The 26,368-nt window shown below is 43.5% G+C and overlaps 2 protein-coding genes and 1 long non-coding RNA gene across 4 annotated transcripts; 1 reads left to right on the top strand and 2 right to left on the bottom strand.

Moving 5' to 3' along the window:
* Positions 1 to 1,760: 1,760 nt before the first annotated feature.
* Positions 1,761 to 5,051, bottom strand: ccnb1 (cyclin B1). The gene is made up of 9 exons (XM_049019845.1): positions 4,892 to 5,051; positions 4,494 to 4,628; positions 4,292 to 4,402; positions 3,902 to 4,084; positions 3,670 to 3,828; positions 3,011 to 3,247; positions 2,210 to 2,350; positions 2,022 to 2,132; positions 1,761 to 1,942 (listed from the first exon to the last, which is right to left on the bottom strand). Exons 1-9 carry the CDS (start codon positions 4,910 to 4,912, stop codon positions 1,841 to 1,843), a joined length of 1,200 nt encoding a protein of 399 aa, XP_048875802.1. The 5' UTR covers positions 4,913 to 5,051; the 3' UTR covers positions 1,761 to 1,840.
* A 1,098-nt stretch (positions 5,052 to 6,149) lies between these two features.
* Positions 6,150 to 19,862, bottom strand: slc30a5 (solute carrier family 30 member 5). Of its 2 annotated transcripts, XM_049019837.1 has the most exons (17): positions 19,645 to 19,862; positions 19,297 to 19,411; positions 18,812 to 18,934; positions 18,659 to 18,725; positions 18,445 to 18,530; positions 16,607 to 16,694; positions 16,180 to 16,267; positions 15,738 to 15,814; positions 13,853 to 14,023; positions 13,106 to 13,385; positions 11,498 to 11,706; positions 8,649 to 8,806; positions 8,061 to 8,190; positions 7,719 to 7,947; positions 7,072 to 7,298; positions 6,843 to 6,971; positions 6,150 to 6,693 (listed from the first exon to the last, which is right to left on the bottom strand). In XM_049019837.1, exons 2-17 carry the CDS (start codon positions 19,365 to 19,367, stop codon positions 6,523 to 6,525), a joined length of 2,304 nt encoding a protein of 767 aa, XP_048875794.1. In that variant the 5' UTR covers positions 19,368 to 19,411; positions 19,645 to 19,862; the 3' UTR covers positions 6,150 to 6,522. The 2 variants fall into 2 exon arrangements, with proteins under 2 accessions (XP_048875794.1, XP_048875795.1); XM_049019838.1 differs by lacking the exon at positions 19,645 to 19,862 and having other exon boundaries at positions 19,297 to 19,632.
* A 2,967-nt stretch (positions 19,863 to 22,829) lies between these two features.
* Positions 22,830 to 25,535, top strand: LOC125746161 (uncharacterized). Its single transcript, XR_007398868.1, has 3 exons — positions 22,830 to 23,035; positions 23,451 to 23,582; positions 23,835 to 25,535. It is a non-coding gene; the product is annotated as an uncharacterized LOC125746161 (long non-coding RNA).
* Positions 25,536 to 26,368: the final 833 nt, after the last annotated feature.

The raw sequence follows: 26,368 nt of genomic DNA, 5'->3' as shown, positions 1-26,368 counted from the left end.
AGTGTACTTCAAATCCTATTGTAAAACTCTAAGATTTGGGCTCAATTTAGACATTTTTCATATGAAAAGATCTCAATATATGCCCCAATAATATTGGATCCAATGTTTGCACCATCATTGACAGATAATGCTTTTAACATATGATCTAGGAATGGTATCACAGCGATGAAAGATTAACAATACTTTCTTTTGATGAGCTGCAGCTCAAATATACCACAATTGCATTTTTTTTAGATATGTACTGCTTCACATATTGTTTTACATATGCAACCACACCTCCCCCCAACTCCCTCCTAAATTCGATCCCAACACTGAATGCACGCTCTAAAAGACTGATTGATACTATTCTTTAATACACACAATTTGAACTCCCTGAAAGCGCTAAAAGACGACTTTAATTTGCAACTTTCAAGTGACGTGGAAGACAAGATAATTCACACTTCAAATTAAGACATGTAGTCATTCAGTTTAACTTTGGACCAGTGTAGCCGACGTACTACTTTAGACTGGCTAAATTTATACCAAATGTTCCTTCTGAATGCGACCGATGCAAGATCCAGCAACTCTGGTACACATGTACTGGTCATGCCCCAGATTAAGTGAAATCTGGCAACCAATATTTACCGCTATATCAGAAACCGAAGACCAGTAGCTATGTCAAGTATCACAGCAATCTTTGGGATGATTCCCAAATGATTCCGTATTCCCTCAACATTGAAGGAATATGATTCCAATTGCAACCCTTATAGCAGGATGACGGGAGCTATTAAAATGGAAGTTCTCCACTGACTTTTGATCAATGGAGAAGAAACATTTAAAAAAAAAAAAAAAAAACCATTACTCGCTACAATCCAAAAATCTAGTTTTTTTTTTACATCTGGCAGGCATTTTCGGACTTTGTCAAATGATTAGACCCTAGTACTGTGCCTTTTGATTGATACCTTTAACTGTACATGGTTACATGTGCCTGTATATATATATATATATATATCTGAATCTTTGCTCCAATATAATTTCTTTAATGCATGTTAATCACTTGCAATGGTATGACAGGGCTCCATCCCAGTATCCAGGCTAAGACCTGGGCCTGAATTGTCTTGTTCTGTTATGGCAATATAAAAGGAACACATTGAATCAAATCGTGATATTGATTTTAAATCTTGAGAAAGCGGAATCGATACCCAACACTAATATGAATGTAATTCAAGTAGCTTGTTCCTACCCAAGGAAGAAACCCACACCTGAGCTGAATATGGAATATGTACACTTGGAATCTTCCAATTTATTGCATAGCACACAAGTTGTAATTTATACAATACTTACAGCATAAAAACCAAGCACAAAACAGGTCTAAAAATCAAAACACAGGCTCACATCTATGCTGCTTAACTGTCATTTATCCAAATCAAGACCACTTAACTGCCAGCAAAAGTACATGCCTACAAGATACTTAAAAAAAAATTGAATTTGACATGTAGGTGCTACTGTCAGCAACACTAGTCACCTGTCAAATGAGTGATGTACATGGACAAAGCCACCCCCCCCCCAACAAAGTGGAAGACCAGCCCATCAAATCTTGCACTTTCCAAAATGGAAGGCTTGGGTAAGGATTTGATCTACAACCAGCCATTTCAAGTGGAAAGGCTGAAGGCTGCTCTGAGCAGATTATACTGATGGTCAATCACTAAAGACAGGCAGCAGATTGCATGTGAAACCTCATCCTTGAAACTCAAGTCTTGTACAAGACACAGTAGAGTAGATAAAATTGTTAGTACTTTATTAAGAGAAGTAAAAAATGTACTTTATGTACACAAGATAGCACATTGTGCTCAATAAACCATTAAGACAGTTGTTTGGCCAAGTCCTTGATGACCGAAGAGTTCAGCTGGGGAATCGTACTGATATTCATCTGCTTCTTACTGGCATACTTATTTTTAATTGCCTGTGAAATAATAAGCAGGTCAGCCAGATCTTGCTACTTTCAGTAAAGACTATTGCTGCATTAAAAGCCTTCTACTCACCATGTGCTTTGTCTGTCCCTCGTTCACCTTCACCACGTTCTTGGCAATATGCTGCATCACAGGCACCAGGCAGTCTTCAGAATAACCCATGTAGTGCTGCAGGGTGGGCATCTGAAACAGAAAAAAGATTGAGCCCTGGCTTTCTAGGGAAGTGCCATACCACTGGGTCAGGAGCCACAACAACTTACCCATTCACCACAACTGAAAACCTTCAGCATCAGCGCAAAAGCAGCAGAAGCAACCAGAGAGGGTGCAAAGTGAACCATGTCATAGTCAACCATTGTGAGCTCCACAAAGTACTTTGCCAAGGTGTGATGCTCAGCTGTCACCTGTGGGGGGGGGGGGGGGGGGAGATGAACTTCAGTTTCACACCCAAGAAAAAAAAAACCAAGTGCTAAACCAGAGGGTCAGGCTAATGTGACAAAGACATTACAGTAGGGTTGCACAGATACCAGTGCAGTATGGCATATGTGCAAATTAGGGCTTCAGATGTAAATGCTATGCTTATACACACACAAAAAAAAAAAAAAAAAACCCACACTTCAGCATACCTAAAATGTTAATGCACTGCTCAAAAGGCAAGTGTCTGTAGCAGCAAAAGCCTAGTGCAGTCATGAGTTCAATAAAATGCCACTTGATAAATCATGCAAGTTTTGCAACTATTTAGCAAGAACCAACCCCAGCACAGGTTGGCAAGTTGTACTGAAAAGGGGGAACTTTCCTCCACCCATGAGGTCAGCGTTGACATTAAGTTAAGGTAACCACAGGAGTTCCCTGCAATGCCATACTTTCCAGAAGGTGGCAGGGTAGTACAGAATCTAATTAGGCACTTGTAGAAACTGAAAGGGAACTTACTCAGATGAGTACTGTATATGTAAGCATACTGGAACCTGGAAATCAGCAGATGAACACAGGTACTAAGAGTGGATTAAAAAAAAAAAAAAAAAAAAAAAAAAAAAAAAAAACCATCCCTGATAGTAGCACATTACCTCCCCAATCTTGGAGGCCCGTCGCAGGAACTGGAGAGGCAGAGGTCTGCCGAAGCCGAACTTGAGCACCCTAAGGATCTTCATCTCCATGTCTCTGATCTGAGCAGTGGTGTATGCACGATCAGTGACAAAGGCAAAGTCTGCGATCTCAGGAGGATACATCTCCTCATACTTTGAGGCAATGAACATTGCCGTCACGCCGACAAGCTGCAGCTGTTTCTTTGGCACAGGGTGGTCCTGGAGAAAGGAGTAGTCAGCGCCACATGACAAGCAGATGTTGATTAGGGATGTGTACTTGAGCACTAAGATTCACAAGGCAAAAATAAGGCACTTGAATACCCAGGGTAGGTGGAGTTAGGGAACCACAGATGGTCAGATAACATGGTTCCGTTGCACAGCTGGCCTGGAGTTTCAGTACTAGCCCTGAATCTAACTACACAGGATTGTATGTACCTATTTAACCATTACAAGTCCATTGTAAAGAGGCTCATTCTTTATTTTTCAGGGTACATTGCTACATGTTGTGCTTGTAGCACTACGCATGCGAGTCTTGAATCTGGCATGTATTAAAAGTGATCAGAATACACATTACAATTCTAATACAGCTCAACTTTCACTGTGGAATACACTTTCAAATTCCTACTTAAGACGTTGCTTACCTGGAGGAAGCGGTCAATGATTGCTACTGTCAGGTACATGGTCTCCTGGAGGAGCCTGAACTTAATCTGAACCTGAACCAGCCAGTCAATGAGGATGGCACGCATGTTCCCAGTAACCTCCTGGCCCTCCAGATATTTTGGTCTGATGCCTTGGTCAACCTTGGGAGACAGTAGCCATGTTTAATGAGCTGGAACATGGAGATCAGCAGCCATCCCTTGAAAGTACACCAACCTCAAGCTCACGAAGATAGCTGTAGATGTCCTTCACATATTCACTACAGAGCATGGGATTATCATAATCATCTGCATCAACATCCTTAATGTTCAGCAAGACATCCGAGAAGGCTTGGCACAGGTCATCTGGAGCACAGCCAGAAGTCTCCATGGGTGTGGGGGACTGGGGCTCAGGAACAATCTAGCAAGAATATAGCCATTAGCCAGCTAGCAGACACCAGCAAGTCATGCTCACTGATTGACCGTTCCCCCCCCCCCCCCCCCAAGACTTTAAAAATCTAGAGCAAAACACTAAGATACACAGCACCTTCTAGGAGGCAATGTGGGCTGAGGCAGAGCTACAGATAAGCAAAGCAAGCAACGCTTCAGGGCTACCAGGAGAACTCACCTCCACAGGCTTCGCCACGAGGACCACATCCTTTTTGAGGGGTTGCTCATCGGGCAGCTTCTCGGACTTGCTCGGCTTCCTCAGAGCTACCTTGCCCTCGGGCTTAGCGTCCTATACAGAAAGGGATACCGATTAATCGGCCTTTAAATAGAACTGGTTTTCACCGTTTGAGGGAAAAGAAATCCCACACCTACAACCTTACCTTCTTCAGAGGCTGCCGGGTCGCAACTGTCTTGTTTCCGATATCCCCGAGCGCTGCCCTAGGCCTCAGGGTCTGTTTCCCAGCCAATCCTGGTTTTCCAGAGGCCACTTCTCTGTTCACAGCCAGCTGAGAACTCTGTGGATCACATGCATAGAACCACTTCCTTCACAAAAGCTCTACATAAAAACACTTAACAGAAAAAAGGGGACGAAAACATATCCGAATTAGGCATGTATTAAAGCAATGAAGCATATAAAAAAGGAAGGACAGCAAGAAAAAGACTCCCATGCATAATCTTAGCTTCCGCAAAATACTTAAAAGTAAGATGAGGCAGAAATTCGAATGGCAGAATTATTAACACGAACAAGCACAAACTACATAGGTGGAAACCAACTCACCCGAGTTACACGAAGAGCCATATCAAACTCGCACCACTGTAAACCAAGACTCAATGAATGCGTTTCTTCCACAGCATATAACACAGAGAACACTTTTTGGTTTAAATCGTCGCTCGGTCGAATCTGATTGGCTGCTTTGAGTGTCCACCGTGATTCTATTGGGTGAAACCCACCATTTTAGAATGCGTTTCTAAGACAACGCATGTCACGTGACCGATAGTTTGTAAAATTACTTGTTGGTACAATATTCACTGATTCGCTACTGAATAACATTCAGTAGAGTACGGTTCTTTTTAGTTAGGTTAACTGTAGTAATAATAATGTGTATTATTTATATAATATTCATAAATACAATTTGCTGTTTTTACATTTATCACAAGCTTCCCAGCTACATTAGTACTGTAGAGCAATGGACATCGTTTTTTGTGTGAGTTCAAAAATAGCTTGTTTGTCTGGTATTGTCAGCTGTGCCTGTGGCAACATCAGTTACTTAAGCTGCATAATTGTAGGAAAAAATACTATTTCGTGCTTAAGGGCTCCATAAATGGATCTTTGGGGTTTAAATGAAACGTGTTATTTGAGGACTTTCATTTCAGTAAAATAAATTCCTCAGTAAATAATTATATTCAATCACAGTTAGCATACTTGAATTTAGATATACAGATATCTGTGTAAAATAAAGAAACCAGCAGCATGGAGTGTCTTACTAGGGCACTGAGCCAGAAACCACAACAGTTTATTTTGGCTATGGCAGAGAGGGTCTGGAGTTTTGTAAGACAGATTCAACGTTCACTGTAAAATCCCACCACTGGTTTGGTTTCGCTGATGGTGTAAATACTTGGTGTCCTATTGGGTTGCCTCTAATATCTGGTAAGAGACTCAAAGGCAAACCAGCAGACCCAGGGACAGTTTGTATCCCACTCCAGTATCCCTAACCAACAGTAACTGGTCTGCTAACAATAGGCATGTTGAAGTTTTAAATAAGCTGGAATCCTGTAACTCATCCTAGCATCACCCTATTCATAACATTCACTAATTTCACATTTTATTTCACATTATTATGCTTGGCTGTAGAAAGCCTAGCGCTAATAGTATTTGTACAATTTCACGTGTTGTAATTGTCTTCCATGCTGTATATTATAGTGGGGCACACCGACCAAGACAAATTCCTGGCCAATAGAGATTTTTCAGACGTTAAGAGCTAGGCTTGCCACAGCACAGGGTCCACAGTGTCTGTATGGTCTGCCAGGCCTTCTCATGGTCTTTAGTATTTTTAATGTTGTTCATACTTTGCTTTTATTTTACTATATAAAGAAGCAGAAAGAGTGACAGGGATTCCTATAAAGGTGTAGGTCAGAACTGGATTTCACACAACAGTTTTTAAACAAATATATTTAACGCATGTTGAATTGAAGGCCAAATGACATTTCAGATTAAAACCCATCACAGTGGATTACTATTACGGCTTAATGCAAAACCAGTAAAACAAAATGGAAAGTCCATACATAATACACAGAAATTGTACAGAGAGACATGTGCAAAATACCGAGAATAATAAAAGAAAAAAAATCCACATTAAAGTTTCATAATTTGGTAAGTATCGTGGTTTATTTGTTGCCGCAGTGACATCTTCACATGATGCAGGTGCCATCTTTAAGGCAGTTCATGGCTTCCATTTGCTGCGTCATTGCAAGGACCTCATGGAAGCCTGTGCTTAGGCCAGACATGTGCTGGAAATAGGCCTCCTTCTCCACCTGGATGGAGAGGTTGTTCACCCCTGCGTCTTTGAGGACGGCCGTCACCTGGTAACCATGCAAAAAAAAAAAAACACACACACATGAAAAATGATGTTCAAAGTTTTGCACAAAAATGTAATTCTTATCCAGGCCACATCACTGTCAAGGACCAATCTATAGTTACTGTGTTTTGAGGGAAAAAGCACAACACGCACCTGCTGAATGATTCTCTGCTCTACCATATCTGACATGAGCTGTAAGTGGATGGTTCCAGCTACAACCCCTGCTGAATGTCTCCAGAAATGGGGGTCGCGGTACGACAGGACGCCCTCGATTTTTTGGATCTGAAAACCAGCCCAGGGCAGAAGAGTAGATTAGTTGGTTATGGGTATCTGTGCTGTCTCAGGTCGGTGAGTTCCTGTAAACACCAGGCAGGTGACAGACCTTCTCGAGCGCGTGATTAAGGTCCTTCTCGTGTTCGGGAGGGATTCTGAGGAGGAGAACCTCGCACGCGTCTTTCAGCAGAGGCACAACACTGAGGAAGATGAGCACGGCGATGAAGAGCGAGCAGATGGGATCCGCAATCAGCCACCCGAACTGCCGGATGAGGATGGTAGAAATGATCACCCCAACGCTGCCCAGAGTATCAGCCAGGATGTGCAGGAAGACCCCTGAGAGAGGATGCATCGCGGGGGAAAGTCTACCATTAGCCTCAGAATGTCCTCCATTTACACACACTCTGTATAACACATGCAGGTTAACAGCAGAACGGTTACATCCGATATTCAGACATTTCAAGCCTATAAAAATATTCAAGATGATTAAAATTCTCTCAAATTTAATGGAAATTTGGTAGCTTAAACATTTCATTTATTGCCCATGTGGCCTGTGGCTTTTGCTGTCAAGCATGCTTTTACCTATGTGTCTGTGTATCATGCAAGATGGAGAAGGCATTAAAAAGAATTTCCCCATGAGGGATCAATAAAGTATCATTATTAATGTTATTCATAATTAAGTCTTAAGACATTCGAAAGCCACATTATTATAGTGGTTATGCCTTTTTAAAATGCAGTGCTTAGGATGCTCCCTACCTCTCATATTGGCATTCATCCTGCCTCCTCCCGCACCGTGGCTGTGGCCATGACCGTGGCTGTGAGTGTGGGCGTGGCCATGCCCCCCGTGGGCGTGCTCAGCGTGTCCGTGGTGGGAGTGACCATGGTCGTGTGCTGAGCAGCCCCCTTTAGACGTGTGGTGTGAGTGTGCGTGACTGAAGGCACAGATGCCCACCAGGTTCACAATGAGGCCTCCAATCGAGACGGGCTGCGGGGGGCAAAGGGAGACGTAATTTTAGGGGGGACACCGAGAAGCAGCAGCTTTAAGGAGCATATTTGGTCAAATTGGAATGATATATAAGCCTAAGACGTCACACTCACAGTTAACATGTCTGTGTTGATATTGGGAGGGTTTATCAATCTTGTAATGGATTCCATGAAGACAAAGAAAGCTATAACCATGAGGAAGAGTCCATTGATGAATCCGGAGAGGATTTCAACCCGACCATACCTATCAGGGATAAAACAAGCATTAGAATGACAGGAGAAACAGGAAACGTTGAGCAAGCTTTGATGGGTAAAGATTTACCAAATCTTGTTTATCAGCACGCCACCAAATTAACAGTCATACAATACAAGGTTCCAGGCAGACGTGGACATTTCGGGTCCAGAAAGTAAAAATACAAACCAGGATTTTATTTTAACCAACCAGTTGAGTATAAAGAGTCACAGTCACAGAGTACTCAACAGGTTGGTTGAAACAAAATCCTGGCTTGGATTTTTACTTTCTGGGCTTGAAATATCCACCTCTGGTTAGAGGGAACCTGCAGACTATCCCAGGACGCACAGGGAATGAGGAAGGGGTCTCTTCGGATGTTGTACCAGTGTCACAGGGATGCACTTTCACACACAATCTCACACCATGGGTGAGGCAGAGACAGCGGTCCAGCCAACTGCACGCTAACCTACCCAAAGGAGTAGATGCGTGTTGCCTTCCACCTGGTCATTAGGGCAGCCAGCAGCCCCAGCACCAGGGCGGAGCAGTCGAAGAGCATGTGGAAGCCGTCCGATATCAGGCCCAGGCTGTTGGTCCACACACCGTAGAAGAGCTCAACGAAGGTGAAAGCCTGAGTGTGTGGAGAATGAGGGTGAGCAATGGCAGGGTTCTTAGGAATATACCAAACAGGTACAAATGCATGACCAATATATACAGTCCCTTTCCAAAAAATTTTTATATCATGGAAAAGTTGATTTATTTCCATAATTCCATTCAAAACGTCAAACTTTCATAGATTATAGATTCAGGGCTCACAACTTAAACGATTTCAAGTACTTAGTTGTTTATTTGTACACAATTTGGGCTTCCAGCTCATAAAACCCACGATAACAGGAATTCAAAAAATTAGAATACTGTGAAGCCCAAATTTTGCAGGGCATGAATGTTTTTAACTGAGTGTCACACACAACTCATCTACTAACCTCACTGCACTGCACCTGCACAGGTTTCCACAGGTGACATTAAATTGCTTCACTTTGCTTCAATTGTCTCAGTTCAATATGGGGAAGACTGCAGACTTGACAACTGGCCAGAAGAGCATCATTGATACCCTCCATAGGATGGGTAAGTCACAATAGTTTATAGCTAAGGAGGCTGGCTGTTAACAGAGTGCTGTGTCCAAGCATATCAATGGAAAGTCTAGTGGAAGGGCAAAATGCGGCAGGAGAAGATGCACCAGCAGAAGAGATGACCGTGGGCTTCAGCGGTTTATCAAAAACAGAGAAGATTCAAGAATATGTTAGAGATCCAGAAAGAGTGGAATCAGGCAGGAGTCACAGTTTCAAAAACCACCACATTCAGACGCATCCGGGAGATGGGCTACAACTGTCAGGTTCCTCGGGTCAAACCACTTCTGAGCCTGAGCCAACGACGAAAGCGTCTCAACTGGGCCAAGGAGAAGAAGGACTGAACTGTTGGCCAGTGGTCCAAGGTCCTCTTTTCCGATGAAAGTAAAGTGTGTCTTTCATTCGGGAATCAACGTCCAAGGGTTTGGAGGAAGATGGGTGAGGAACAGAACCCAAGCTGCCTGAGGTCCAGTGTGAAATATCCACAGTCAGTCATGATTTGGGGTGCAATGTCCTGTACAGGTGTTGGTAAACTCTGCTTTCTTAAATCCAAGGTCACCGCGATAGTCTACCAGAATGTTTTAGAGGACTTCATGATTCCTTCTGCTGATGATCTATATGGAGATGCAGATTTCATCTTCCAGCAGGACCTGGCCCCTACCCATACCACCAGAAGCACCAAAGCCTGGTTTGATGGCCATGCCATCACAGTGCTTGACTGGCCAGCCAACTCGCTGGACCTAAACCCCATTGAGAATCTATGGGGTATTATCAAGAGGAAAATGAGGTCCACCAGACCCAAAAACAAAGAAGAGCTAACAACAAGCATCAAGGAAATCTGGGCTTCCATAACTTCCAGGCAATGCCACAGGCTGATTGCCTCAATGCCACGGCACATCGAGGCAGTGATTAAGGCAAAGGGATTCCCAACCAAGTATGGAAGATTGACATATCGTTTTGAAAGTACCATATTTTCATTGATTTGATGTGATCCTAATTTTTCTTTTTTTTCTGCAAAAACTGAGAAGTAAACGGTGATGTCTTCACAGTATTCAAATTTTTTGAATTCCTGTTTTCGTGGGTTTTATGAGCTGGAAGCCCAAATTATGTACAAATAAAAAACTAAGTCCTTGAACTCATTTAGGTTGTGGGCCCTGAATCTATAATCTATGAAAATTTAACGTTTTGAATGGAATTATAGAAATAAATCAACTCTTCCATAATATTCAAATTTTTTGGAAAGGGTCTGTAAGTATCGGTTCACACCTGCTAAAATTCAAGACATCGGTGTTAGTCTTATGTGTTAATCTTGGTAAACATCAGCAGCTGATATTTAGGCTTCAGTCAATAACCAAAGTCTGCAGCACCAGTACTACAAACATAACTACTGAAATAATGGAAGTGATCGCATTAGACGATCAGCTGTTTTCCATTGTGGATGACGAGATATTCCATCACTCATTCAGCACTTAGAACCTCGCTACATCTCACTGCCTGCATTATATCATGTGGCTGCTACACACGTACAGGATCCTAAGAAGAAACGTCACCCAGCATCAGTTTCCCTGCAGATTTGAGGACCGCAGAGTATACCTGGTTATCACGTCGGTCTAATATTAGACAAAATTATACTGGTTAGCGGTATCGGCCAAAATTTCCATATCGATGCAACACTACAAACAAGTATTAACCAGAGGCATAAAAAAAATATGTATTTTCATGAATTAACCGAATCCAGCAATAACACAGATATATGCAACTGACACCATGTAGCTTAAGCAGTTTGTTCAACCTGGAAATCTGCACACAACATATGATCTAAGCAGACAGTAATCCATAACAATCCCGGTCATCAAGGTGTAGAGCCCTGCGGGAAGCACATTTTGGCACCTCAAAACATCGGGTGATGCGGTATTCCTTAAAAACAGGAATTAGGAGCTGCTAAGATGGTTAGCAGAAAGAAAATGGCAAGACTTCATCTATCCAATGAGGACCTGGTTTGGGAACCATCAATCTAAAAGTCATTTAAGTAAACAATTGTGCTGTCCTTGAATAGATGAAGAACTTCCTGGCAAAGTCAGTTCATGATGTTTCAAACCCAGAAACTGTTGAGCAACGTGTTTTGACTTCTAGGGAGCAACTACAGCCGAGATCAAATCGACACTATGAAACCCTGCAGGGCCAGTAACCCTCACCAGGTTGAGGCAGAGGAAGTAAAAGATCTGCCGAGAGTCGTACTCCTCCAGGATCTGCTTGAGACAGTCCTTGATGAAGCGAGGCAGTGATTGCGATGTCTGCTGAAAGGCGTCCCCCATGAAGTTGTACAGAGGCGTCCCTTCAGGGGAATAACCCACCAGCGTCCCCTTCTGGCCCTTCTTGGACGGCGAAGACAAAATATTGTCACCTGTGAAAACAGTTGTCAGTCAAGATGCTGGCTTTGACCCTCAAATACAGCAATGAGAAAATGGTGAACTATTAGCAAAGATAACACAACCATGTCTATGTTCTACTGAAGACTCTAGATCCGGGGTGCCCCATACGTAGATCATGATCTACTGGTCAATTGCAAAGGTAAAGTGGGTAGATCGCATGGCATAAAATCGCATTCAATCGCGCCAGCTGCTGCAAAACTCCAGCGAGCAACCAAGTCGCTTCCAATTTATTTCTACTAAACTTAAGAAAAGGTATAAAAATGAATGAGGTAGTTGGACCAAGTAAGAAGACAAAAACCAATGAAAAGGAAGTTTTTTTTTTCACAATGTCATATTCGAAGTGCGTTTGCTTCATCTACAGTCTGCCATTGCTATTCCAAAGAAGGGAAATGTGGAACGGCAGTTTTCGGACTGTTCATAAAAGCGACATTAACTTCCCTTTGAAAAGCGAACTGAGAAAGAGAAAGATGAAAGAACCAAAATCCCAGTTCAATTAAAGAATGCTTTATTTATCCCAAAGGGAAATTTATAATAATAATAATAATAATAATAATAATAATAATAATAATAATAAAGAATACTCTGTATATCTATAAATAAATATATATTTTGCATATTTATAGTAGGTAGATCATTTTGACTTGGTCATTTATAAGTAGCTCACAAGCTGAAAAAGTGTGGGCAGCCCTGCTCTAGATATCCTAAAGCTTCATTTATTCACTATATTTCCTATGCATAAGTAATTACTCTCTCACTTCGAACCCCAAATTAATCAGATGCCGGTAAGCACAATACTTGGATGTCTGCATCTTGTATTTTATTTAGAAGACACTTTTATCCAAAGCAATGTACAAGCCGTCGTCGTTGATTTATGACACATGTGACTTACAAATGATCTACTTTACGACCCCTCGAAGGCCACATATGTGGCCACAACTGCACTGCATCTGGCAGCAAGAGTAAAACACAGTTTCCACCCCAACTGCAAGCAGCAATAAACTAAGAAAACAGTGCTAAAAAGATTTAAAAACACCAATGACATATTTTATTATACAGTGCACTATACATATAATTTTTGCATACGTTTTTGCATATGCCCTTTAAAGGGCCGACTTATGACCAAATTAACTTGCAACCGGCAGTCTGAATGGATCAGGGTTGTAAGGTGTTGATGACCTGTACATTTTTTTGAGACAGCAGGGTTAGATTAGGAAATAATGGCCTTTCCCTAGGACCCAATGGTAACACATACCACATGTCGCTGCCCCTTGAATGCATGCCCGGCACCCAAATGCTCTCTGTTGACCACTCTCATGACATCCATACCACTCGTCTCGTGGCTGATCCTCGGGTCGAGGGAGCGTCACTCACCGAGGATGAAGAAGACGGCGCTGACGAGGACACCCCCCGAGAGCACGTGCTCCGTGTCGTCCTGCCGCGTCTTGGCCCGCAGCTGCCCCGTCAGCGGGTGCGCCCAGAAATTGGCCAGCAGCAGGCCGCCGACGAAGAGGAAGATGGAGCCGTAACGGGCGCAACGGGGGGCCTCCATCTTGGCAACGCACATGGACTCCACGTAAAAGTCAAGGATCATCACCGCGAAGACGACCATTCCCAGCGGCAGGATAAGCGTCGACCAAGATTCCACCTTACTCTGAGTGTCAGACACAAAATAAGTCCGTCAGACACTGATGTCCTGCATATCAACTTCAAGCCACAAAAGTAACTTTTGGTTTTCAATCCTAGAGCAGAACTCAAAATCTAAGCATGTTATTGTCAGATTCAGATATGAGGCATGGAATCGTATACTGAGCTGAAATATCATTCTCATTAGTCATAGTGCAAATGAAAAGGAGATATATAAACAATACAAACAATACATTTTAAGATATTGGACTGGGATTCAGATGTGTAATTATACTGTTTACAAACAGGAAAATCCAAATGAAATTTGTCGCATTTTCTGTTCTGTCCCAGGATGTTTAATACCCAAACATTTAATGCACTGCTAAATGCTGTTTCCAATATGACGGCCTGAACTCTGAACACCGTCTGCCGGTGTTTTGGTGGAGAAACAGCGATGCTACGTGGCCCCTTCTCATACGGGACCCTGTCATGCACCTCGGTGGTGGCAGAGAGGACGAGGACCCAGGGCAACAGCGCAGCAGCGGAGACCAAGCTGGAGAGTGCGTAGAGCCGTTTGGCCCCGCCCATCTCAACAGAGAGCTTCCTGGAGGCTGTGTGGAAGGCCACCTTCAAGCAAAGGGCCGCCACCAGCAAAACCACACCACCCTAAAAGGGGAAAGCAGAAGGGCTCGTGGTGAAAATGCCACCTGAGATGAAGCTTGTTCATCTCAGTCATATTTCCTTATACTATGTTCCGTGGAACACAGGGAGCCACGCAGACCCACGTCACACAGGGTCCCACGCAGACCCACGTCACACAGGGAGCCACGCAGACCCACGTCACACAGGGAGCCACGCAGACCCACGTCACACAGGGAGCCACGCAGACCCACGTCACACAGGGTCCCACGCAGACCCACGTCACACAGGGAGCCACGCAGACCCACGTCACACAGGGTCCCACGCAGACCCACGTCACACAGGGTCCCACGCAGACCCACGTCACACAGGGAGCCACGCAGACCCACGTCACACAGGGAGCCACGCAGACCCACGTCACACAGGGAGCCACGCAGACCCACGTCACACAGGGTCCCACGCAGACCCACGTCACACAGGGAGCCACGCAGACCCACGTCACACAGGGAGCCACGCAGACCCACGTCACACAGGGAGCCACGCAGACCCACGTCACACAGGGAGCCACGCAGACCCACGTCACACAGGGAGCCACGCAGACCCACGTCACACAGGGAGCCACGCAGACCCACGTCACACAGGGTCCCACGCAGACCCACGTCACACAGGGAGCCACGCAGACCCACGTCACACAGGGTCCCACGCAGACCCACGTCACACAGGGTCCCACGCAGACCCACGTCACACAGGGAGCCACGCAGACCCACGTCACACAGGGAGCCACGCAGACCCACGTCACACAGGGAGCCACGCAGACCCACGTCACACAGGGTCCCACGCAGACCCACGTCACACAGGGAGCCACGCAGACCCACGTCACACAGGGAGCCACGCAGACCCACGTCACACAGGGAGCCACGCAGACCCACGTCACACAGGGAGCCACGCAGACCCACGTCACACAGGGAGCCACGCAGACCCACGTCACACAGGGAGCCACGCAGACCCACGTCACACAGGGAGCCACGCAGACCCACGTCACACAGGGAGCCACGCAGACCCACGTCACACAGGGAGCCACGCAGACCCACGTCACACAGGGAGCCACGCAGACCCACGTCACACAGGGAGCCACGCAGACCCACGTCACACAGGGAGCCACGCAGACCCACGTCACACAGGGAGCCACGCAGACCCACGTCACACAGGGAGCCACGCAGACCCACGTCACACAGGGTCCCACGCAGACCCACGTCACACAGGGTCCCACGCAGACCCACGTCACACAGGGAGCCACGCAGACCCACGTCACACAGGGAGCCACGCAGACCCACGTCACACAGGGTGCCACGCAGACCCACGTCACACAGGGTCCCACGCAGACCCACGTCACACAGGGAGCCACGCAGACCCACGTCACACAGGGAGCCACGCAGACCCACGTCACACAGGGAGCCACGCAGACCCACGTCACACAGGGTCCCACGCAGACCCACGTCACACAGGGAGCCACGCAGACCCACGTCACACAGGGTGCCACGCAGACCCACGTCACACAGGGTCCCACGCAGACCCACGTCACACAGGGAGCCACGCAGACCCACGTCACACAGGGAGCCACGCAGACCCACGTCACACAGGGAGCCACGCAGACCCACGTCACACAGGGAGCCACGCAGACCCACGTCACACAGGGAGCCACGCAGACCCACGTCACACAGGGTCCCACGCCATAGCTCACCTTATGATCAGCCACACCAAGGAAGGCAATGGCAGTGTAGAGAGCATGTGTGAGTGCACTGTCATGGTGTCCCTCCGCTAACAGGCAAAACTGTTAAGGCAGGCATCACACAGCTGCATATGTCACACGCGTATATATGACAGGCACACGGCCATAATCCCTCCCGTACAGGAAACTTTTTGGCCGGCTCTCTCTTCATGGAAACCTCAACGATGCAATCACCCTGCAGGCTGACTCCAGGGCTCTGCCTGTACTGTTCCCCATATGCTTACTTTCTAAAGAGAATATTCTAGCATTAACCCTCTGCTCAAGACACCCACAATAATTCAAGAGCAGAGATTCTCCTTTTACAGCAAACAGAGTGATGAAGAGAAGGACCCACAGAATGCATATTCCCAGGGGGGGCCAACAGCACCTGCACTGGCTCCAAGTGAAAGGATACGGTGCTCCGCCATCTTGGCCATGAGGTCGTCATTATCAAAAAGCAGCAGGCAGATCACAGCTATGATGAAGAAGGCCGCTCCCCTGGTCTAGAGAAGCCAGCCATGGTACAAACAGCATAATGAATGATAAAAACGGTACCGAGTAGGCATATGCTTCACTGCAATTATACTTTAATCATGAAAAGAAACCAATTTCCTCCACGTTAACCAGATACTGGGGAAGAAGGCTACAGGTATGGAGGGTGACAGGGTGGTATTTTATCCCTATAAAACACATAACTTAATCATAATTAAATTATCTTTTTGCAGCTGGATGTAGGTAAATGGTAGGCAAATGCTGGAGGAACATGCAACCTTCTAGTTACAAATCCAACCCCTGAAGCAAAAAGATATCCTGCTGTAAAGTGTATGTAAGCTATTGCCCACCTTAGAGGGTCCCCCACCAGAGCTGGTGAAGAGGACACTGAGGAGGGAGACGACAACGATGTCGCTGTGCTCGAACAGCAGCATGGTCCTGTGCAGGACAGGGAGGACAGAGCCAGAACACTGCATTAGCGTGTACAGAGGCAAACAGAGGCACATGGCCTGCTTTATCACACACACCACATTCAGTGACGCTCATCAGTAGCTGATGGCTTCTGCTTTGGAACTGCACATTTAATTTCAGTTTTTTAAGCAGTACATTTATTGTTGATTTTGTAATAAGTTCAATATTAGTTTCTGCCATAATTCAGTTCCGACAAAGAGTCGCAGTAGAAAAACTTCTGTTGCAGTAATGAAAAATTCCACAGCAAAATGAGGCTCTGCTGATAATTAAATCACTATATAATCAGGATTACATGCTGCATGCGCGATAATCACCAGGACTTTAGGCGACGGGTGAAACATTTGTCCGGACACCAGCTTTCAGTACTATATGGTCATTTACTTATGCCCACAATTTGTTAAGCAGGTGAGTAGTACGCCTAAAACATTAATGAGATATGTTTTGTGGAGGACCCATAAGTTAGGAATCTGTATGAATTCAGTGTATCCTTATGCTTATAATATTCGGTTAGCGGAGCACGACACTGTACTCGTAAATAATGGAAGCAATAAGCTCTGAAGTGGCGGCGAAGAAAAGGACAGCTCAACAACCATAGCATCTTTTGAAAGAGGAGACATTGTGGATAAACAAGGTAAAAAGACGTCGGTGGTGTGGCAGTGATTTTTGCAGTCCAACACGTTTATTAAGCATAAGGATATCTCAAATTTATACCGATTGCTAATATTCCTAATCAGGCACACTACTATTCTGCTTACAAATTTGCAGCCATAAGTAAACGTCTGCACAGCACTGAAAAGCTGGCATCTAGACAAATGCTTCATTCGTCATCTGAAGTCCTGGTGATTATTGCGCAGGTGCCATATATCGCGTAGTCCTAAAAAGAATACAAAGTAACTCTTTACTTAAAGCACTCATGTATAACGCATTATAGATACCTTCATAATGCATTATGAAGCATTCAGAAAGTATTATAAAAATGGCTATAACTATTTATAAAAAGGCATAACACATTACTGCCATGTTTAAATACTCTATGAAGATCTCATCTATGGGGGCGGCATGGTGGTGCAGTGGTTAGCATTGCCTCACACCTCTGGGACCCGGGTTCGAGTCTCTGCCTGGGTCACATGTGTGCGGAGTCTGTTACCCTCCGCGACCCAGTAGGATAAGCGGTTTGGAAAATGGATGGATGGATCTCATCTATAATGCACTATTAAAACCTTCATAATACAGTACCAAAGCATCCTTAATCATTATACATCCATCCATCGATTTTCCAAACCGTTTATACTGGGCCGCGGGGAGTCCGGAGCCTATCCCGAAACAATGGGCACGAGGCAGGGAATAACCCAGGAGGGGGGGCCAGCCCATCACAGGGCACACTCACACACCTACGGGAAATTTAGCAACTCCAATTAGCCTCAGCATGTTTTTGGACTGTGGGGGGAAACCGGAGTACCCGGAGGAAACCCCACGACGACATGGGGAGAACATGTAAACTCCACACAGAGGCGGAGACTCGAACCTGGGTCCCAGAGGTTTGAGGCAATAGTGCTAACCACTGCACCACCATGCCGCCCCTAATTCTTATACAGACCATTATAATGCATTATGAAGGTATGTATAATTACACATGACTGCTTTAAGTGAAGTGTTACCAAACACATTTATAAAATCTAAAAATTGGATGCAGAGAAACACGTGTGCGTCATATTACCTTAGAGGTCCACATAGTGTTAGGCCAAAGAAGCTCAGCAGTGAAATTATACAGCTGATGACAGCATGCTTTAGGATTTTAATCCACTGAAAAGAAAATGCAGAATGGAGATGGGGAGGATCACAAGGCTGCTCACAGGAGCAACATAGAAAAGCCACCTGTTACAGAGAGTCTGCTAAAATGCCAAACAGCTAGAAAAATCAGATGCTCTTACCTGGCGTTTGGAAATAACCTTTCCAGAGGAAAATGGCTTTTGGAAGAAAAGCAAGGAAACCGCACACCTAAAGACATTTATTTTTTGCTTTAAACCAATGTCAAATGAAAAGTTATCAGCATGTTCTTGTCTGCTTGAAATATATAGACTCACCCCAGTTTAAGGATGAAGATGAACTGCACAATGTGGACGACTTTAAGAATATCGTAGGATTCAAAAACTCCCAGAGCTTTTAACAGTTTGGTGATGCACAGCAATACTATGTATCTTGTTAGTCTGGGGGGAAAGTAATGCTGTAAGCCACTATGCAAAATCCTTTATTTAAATCCATCATGTACCACAGTATTTTTTTAAATAAACAAGGAGCAGAGCACTAAAATAAGAATACTATACAGGAATTTACAGGCAGTTAGAAGAACATCTTCTCATAATATAAACCATAACTCTCTTCATTAAACAGTACAAAACTCTTCTATTGTGGAAGGTTTCAACTATTTAATTAAAATCTATAGTTCCATTGGAGTATAAGTATAAGCATTTATTTCATTTGGCTACATATTTGGTTACAGTTATCAGATACTACTTATGTACAAAGGCATGTGCAGCTGTATAAGCTACCAGCTATTTGAATTGCTTACCTGGCATTTGGTACCTCGACTGGCCCCAGCTTCCCACTGGAAATTACATTACTACTGTACTTTTCATCCATGTCGCTCAGTTGTTATTCAGCAGTCCAGAAGACAACTGTCAGTCCTTCAGCCCGCATCACCGGAATTTATCAGGCAAAATGAAAAGAGAAAAAACAAAAACATGTGTTCACTACAGAACGTGAGTATGTCTTCCTTCAATTCTGTAAAAAGTCGAGTTAGGTTACTTGCAGTATTTCTGCTTTAACACCCGAAATAAAGCGGAGTCATTTTAATTACAGCACTAATTCGTGTTGCTGCCTTGTGTTTCCGTATACAAAGCAGATGGACAGTACGTACCGGCGGATTGAAGCCACGTCACGTCATCCGCCTTTACAGTTTACTTGTAACTTCTTACACGTACCATGCATTGTTATACCCCAACAGACACATGAAATGCATTAGTTTTGAAAATCATCATTTAGATTTTCACTCATCAGTCGATATCTCAAATTAGCTTCAGCGGTAACTACGTAACACTCAGAAACCTTTGACCTTTAGCTTTTACTTTTTACTTCCGGTTCGTGCCAGCCGAATTTCTGTTAAATACGTTATGAATATTCATTAGCAACGATGTCCGCCTCCACCTAAAGCTTCATTCACTTTAATCACGGTGGAGTTACAGCATAGATATAAACACTAGATGTCGCATTCAGCCTCTCAGCATGCGGCAATACCGTCGCCATATTGGGACGGGGTTCCAATCCCATTCAACCACGCTTCTTTGACGGTTAGTACCGGCGAAGATGCCGGATTTTTTGTTTATATCTAATACAAAAAGTAGAATTGTTATAAGGATACTAAATACTAGACACAGAGCCCCTGTCTTCCTACCCCCACCCTACAGGAAAGACACAGCTTCTGTACTGACACCTGTATAGTTAGTTCATTGTCTATAGATCTTTTTCCAAAGTTATACAAGCAGGCTGTTGGTGGGTTACAGCTACCCCTACCCCACAGGAAAGACACAGCTTCTGTACTGACACCTGTATATTTTGCAGTTCATTGTCTATATAGTTCTTGACAAATCTAAAGATGCCTGTGTGTATGGACCTGCCTTACCTATAGTTCTTTTTTCAGATAAGCAGGTAAATTGATGTTCATCTTTCATATCAAATGTAAAGTATTTTTCTTATCTGGAAAATGTATTGTGTACAGTTCATTGTCCATAGTTCTCTACAAATCTATACAAATACCTGTTGCTTTGGATAAAAGCTTCTGCTAAATGCATAAATGTAAATGTATGAGTGGTAACGCTACGAGATTTATTGTGGAGATTGCCAGGGTTTTTCAGCTAACATTGCTGGCCATTTTTGTGGTGTTTGTATTTGCATTGTTCTGCATGTCATATGAGTGTAGTTTAAGTTTATTTCGAATGTAATAATGAAACAATACGTATATGCGCATTACGTTTTGAACATAAAAATAGGTTATGTTAACACAAACCGTTTCTCTATCATTTTAGTCGTGGGTCGGTCGTAAATACATGTCTGGCATTTGTAACGAACCAAGACAATAAAAGTCGCTTCTCAAATTTGCCGATTTATGTTTCTTTAATTGTGTATGCCACCCTGGCCCTGATAGACGTTTATTCATTTAAAAGGAACTGTATCCCGTCCTAAGATGGCGGCTCTGTTGACGCATTCGCTGCCATAGACGGCTGTATTCAACGCGACATCTAGTGTTTATATCTATGGGGTTACAGAAAGCAGAGCCGCGCATGCGCCTTATTGTACTTATTTTTTGGTGAACTTCCCTCTACTGGTCAACATGGAAAACTGCAACGCGAATAACTAACAACATACGGCCATTTTCTACGTTGATTTAGAAATCAAAATGTCGAGTATGTTTCATAAAATAAAAAAAATCTGTTGTGGTTTTCCTTTACTGTTGCATTTTCCCTGTGTTGTTAAACAAAACAGATAGCACTTCTTCCGAAATCTGTGATTAATCATTACATTAATTACGCAATGATCAGAAATAACACGATCATTCCAATTAATGTTTACTTTATGCATTAGAAGTGTTTTATTTCAAACGTTTTACCCAAGGCAACTTATACAGCTGTGAGTGACTACTAAACAAACTCATGAACTATAGCAGGAATTGGCATGGGGCTAGAACAAACAGTTCCTCCCAACTGAGACCATATGTAACCATGCACATACAAACCGCAGTTATAAAAGCACTGTTGAATACTGAAAGTTTTTTTTTTTTTTACATATGAGCATTTTAGCTAGTGCTAGCTGTATTTCCTGTCAGATAGATGAAAGAAATAAAAACCACAAACTTCCTGGTTTTGATTTTTAATCTGCATTACAGTCAAATGTTTTCTGAACATGCTTAAACGAAGCATTTAATATCATGGTGAATGCGTTTGCAGAATATGGGAATAAGCACATGCATTGAGGGAACTGATCTGTAATTTTCCCACGGTATGTGTGTGTCTCCTGCACATTCTGGACCTGGCTTCAAGCCCCCGTAACTATGTGTACCTAGTACGTCTATGAATATGTCATATATTATTAAAATATGCTAATGGATTAACTAATCCCTCATACCAAACTTAATATATTAAGACTCCTCAGTTACTAATATCCATTACGGCCTGTCAGTGGCCTATAAATACCCTGGCATATTCGGGGGCTTGAATACATACAATTCTACACAAAATATGGTCAGAGGACTCAGAATTTCTATGCCCGCCCCTCCAGGCTATTCTTTGTACCTTACCTTGGCAATTGGGTATACTTTATGTGCATCTCCATGTTTATACACGGGATCCATGCATGCAAGTCTCACTTGCTTTTGGCATAAGCCAGTTCTGATTTGTACTCTATTAGCATGAACCGATACATCATTAGCACAAAAGCATAAAGGATGCTTAATAGTATAATTTGTCATGCATGGAGCCCATTAAATGCCTTGATAATGGTAACCGTAGTAAAATCATGGACACGTCGATCGTCCGAGGGTCATAATGAAAATCTCCATTAGTTTTATGCTGCTGTCTCTGCATCGTTGCCATGCTATTGTAAAACAGCTGATGGGGAGACTATTTATTCTGCTGCATAATTATGCTCCAGATGAGGATTATATCTGCTTTGGATTGGCGCCCTGTCCTGCGTTATTCCATGTCCTGAGTCAGTGGTTCCGGGATAGACACATCTGGACTGCCACCACCTTAAATAAGACAAGCGGGTATAGAAAATGGATGAAAGAATGCATGCATGAATGAGGGTTATATGGGCTTAAAACCAGACAAATCTAAGGTATTTTTGTAGCTGGTAATTTCTATAGGCCTATATATTAATTCATTTTTAAGCGAAAAAAAAAATCCTGATGGACTGGGTGTCTGTAGTTTTTTTGCGATACATAAAATACAAACTGACAAGGCATTATATTTATATAGAAGTTTCAGCATGTTTCTATCTGTAGCTGTACTGCATCTGTGGTGAGAGCTGGGCTGCTGTTTGGCTCCTGTCTATACAGCACCCCTCATCAACGCCCAAAAATGGGGCGACGTGCTCCGTCTTGAGTGCACGAGTCAGGAGAAAGCCAGTCAAAGGGGCGCATGCTGCAATCGCGGCATTCCTGCGTGCATGTCCTGACGTGAGAGCTGGATGGCATCTCCTGCCGCTGTAAATGTCTGTCGGTGATACAGCACTCCTGTCAAAGCGAAAAATGAAGGGTGAATATTATATGGATTATGGGACGGCTCGGCAGTTAGTCTGTAGAAGTTAAACATAGGCGTTCCACACCTGTCTGGGATATTGGCAGTGTCGCCTGTACATAGACGGTACTGATGCTGGTTATTTACCTTGTACAGTGTCTCAACCGCGATGGAAAACGTCATGTTGCATGCATACGACTGACATGATATAATTGTTATTAAGGTGTTTTAGTCTCGAAGTTTGGTCTATCCTTATCAACAACGAATAAAGTGTTCAGATACATGTAATATAATAATCTTATTATTAACGAATGTTGTTTTTTTTGACAGATAAATAAAATTTACGACTACCCAAAATAAACATGGTAGCCGAATTATTGTTTTGGTACACACAAATCAAAACGTATTTTTTCCGTTTGTTTTTCACTTGCAGTTTCGCCCGCGCTCCATTAGATGGCTCTGTAGGTGTTTCACGCAAGCACACCATTAGTGACATTCCTACAACAGGAGCGCCGTAACAGTTCACCATGAAAAGCTCATGTGAAAAAGTGTGACACTTTCGCAAGTACATCAGTTTTGCTATTCTTTTTGTGTATTAATATTTAATTTAAATTTGTTCATTTTCATAGTATTGTCATATTATTACATTAATAATATGTGAGTTAAAATATAAAGGGACAGAACTACAAAATACTGTGGTTGCAAAAAGATAAATATTATGATAGGACTTATTTATATGGATTTTTTTTTTAGATAAGGAGAACTTGTCAACTAACAATCCATCAAAATATTTTCCGTAACTGCTTGTTTAATGCAGGCCTCCAGAAATCCTGGAACCCAGGCAGCCCAGAGCACAAAGCAGGGGACACCCAGTCCATCACAGGGCACATACACACCATCACACATCAGACACCAGGTCACCTAGATGCGTCTTTGAACCGTGGGATGAAACCTGTACAAACATGGGGAAGTTTGTTATTTCTGGGGCCCTAATCAAAAAATCACTTCGGGGCCATGCACCCTACCCCTAGTGTAGTGAATGTGTTGGTCTACAGGGGGCCCCACACCTCAAGGGTCCTACAAAGTTGCACAGTTTGAGTGGCAGCAAACAGCACCACTGAAATCCCCGTTGTAATAAGCCTACAAAAGGAATGTTGAAGTATTTGATTTATTTACATTTAAACAGAAATATGCAATGACGGTGACCCACCTCCCCAAGAAAGAACACCCTCATGTCTCTACTGCTGCTTCAACAGGCCTGGGGTAGCAGTTTCTGATGCACGTTCTCAGAATAAAGTGCTACATATTTACTGGCCCTGGTCTGTGTGCCTGATCATCTTTCATACTAAAACCAGCAGTGGCTGACAGCGGGGGCCACCGTGGGCAGCCTACAGCCCCCCACCACCCAGCAACATTGATAACGTGCAGATTGGTGTCTCAGGCATCCAGGCATGCAGGGCAGGAACGAAGGGCTGCAGCTCGTAAGCGCCGCTTCTGATTGATGCTAACAGGGCTTATAATGTCGTAACTCTCCCCTCATGGCTTCTGAATGCTTAAAATAGGCCTTTCCAATAGCTGTATGTGCTTTGTTGGATTAACACATGCCTATGCCATACATAGCACACACTTTGGTTGCCAGACAACAGAAAATGTTGGACTGTGTGACCCAGTCTTCTACTTTATATTTATTTGGCTTGGATTCACCCAATGTATATGAGTTTGCTGTGTCCCAGGGGTACAAAATGCCTATTTTCTTATGAGCCCTTTGACTTTTTTCCGGTAAGAAAAGAAACATATGATGTCATTTCCTCTAGCACTTGTTTCGTTAGCCTCATGCCTTCTTTACAGAGTGAGCTTATGTTTCATGACATGATTGAAATCTGGTTGATCAACCATGCTGTTATTTCCTGGCACATTTATTATTGATTGAGGACAACAAATATATGGTCATTTTACTAGCGCAGCAATATGGAACTGATCCTGGAAAGATGTTTATAATCAATACATAAAGTCGCAAGTGAAATGCATGTCAGTTCGATGAGCCCGTTTTGGGGGAATGAGTAGAGAGACAGGCACCATTTCACGCCTGCTGTCTACTATGGCCGGGGGTGACAAATACCCACTATGGTTTTGTGTCAGAAAACTGCAGGATGTGAAAGGAAGCTCAGTGCTGTAGTAAAGTTCAGTGCATGGAAACCTTGCAGGTCACTCCATTTTGGTCCTTAACACAAAACCACCCGTACAGATACTTTTGAGGTGTGATCCTAGCATGAAATGACAATAATAAATGTGAAGTCCTGCTGTGTTCAATGGCCAAAAGCAGAACCGATGGTATCATTTTTCAAAATAAGTCAAATTTTGCTACAAAGATAATCACCATTTATTTTTAATTAACGAATCGTTCTCACATTATGGCGATCTGCAAAACACCCTTAAATAAAATGCGTTGAGTGCCACCTGACCTCAGATTTCAGGTTTCCACTGTGCAGAGGAGCCATGCTCTACTTCATAAACAGCTTAATTTAACAGATTCTCTCAAAAGGTGTTGCTGCATTCTGCATCGTCAGAATGCGATAGGCCACTTTTCACCGGTGTCTGAAATGTCATCTTCTGTATCTCCTTCAGAATTTTACTGGAAGGGAATCAGTCATGGATAAAAAAGGGCCACCTAGACACCTGCATGGATTACTGTACAAAACACTGTTAGACTTATAAAATTATGGATCAGTAAATTAAATCCTTTATTATGCACCAGAGAGTCATATATCTAGGCTAATCTCACCAAGCCTGTCCATTTATGAATTCAGCTCTGACATTTTGAGCTGAAAGATAATTTGATAGTGTTGAGAGGAGTGAGTCAGTCTCCGGAAAGCCCTGGAAAAACCTAATATTAATGTCTTTGTCTCATTAATACTTTGAAATGATTGAAAGCTAATATGCAGAAGGAGCTGTATGTGTGATTCTCAATTATTGTGAAAGCATCTATTACACTGATGATAATTAGACAGTTAAGATACTGTGTTTTTTACTGAAACAACTAAGTAAAAAAAAAAACCTTTGGATAAATTTCTTTATTCGGGTCGACAGCTATTAAAGGCAAATAAGTCACACAAGATAAAAGACACACCCCAGATGGGCTGATTAGCAGAGAGAGCGCCTTCCTACAGCTTGCAGGAAGTCGTGCATCAGCACCGTGAACACTGAACGGCTCCAGCTGGTTTTTGGGAAGCAGAAGGAGAACGAGCAAATCGTTTAATCCAATCAGAGGGCAGTAAAACAGGTTTCTATTTCAGGTGCCTGAGTCAGGTTTCAGTGGGAAGAGAAGCAATGACATCACCCTTCTCCACCGTA

Source organism: Brienomyrus brachyistius, chromosome 7, assembly GCF_023856365.1.
Source record: "Brienomyrus brachyistius isolate T26 chromosome 7, BBRACH_0.4, whole genome shotgun sequence".
Classification (NCBI taxonomy): Eukaryota; Metazoa; Chordata; class Actinopteri; order Osteoglossiformes; family Mormyridae; genus Brienomyrus; species Brienomyrus brachyistius.
This window is presented reverse-complemented; position numbering and strand designations above follow the sequence as displayed.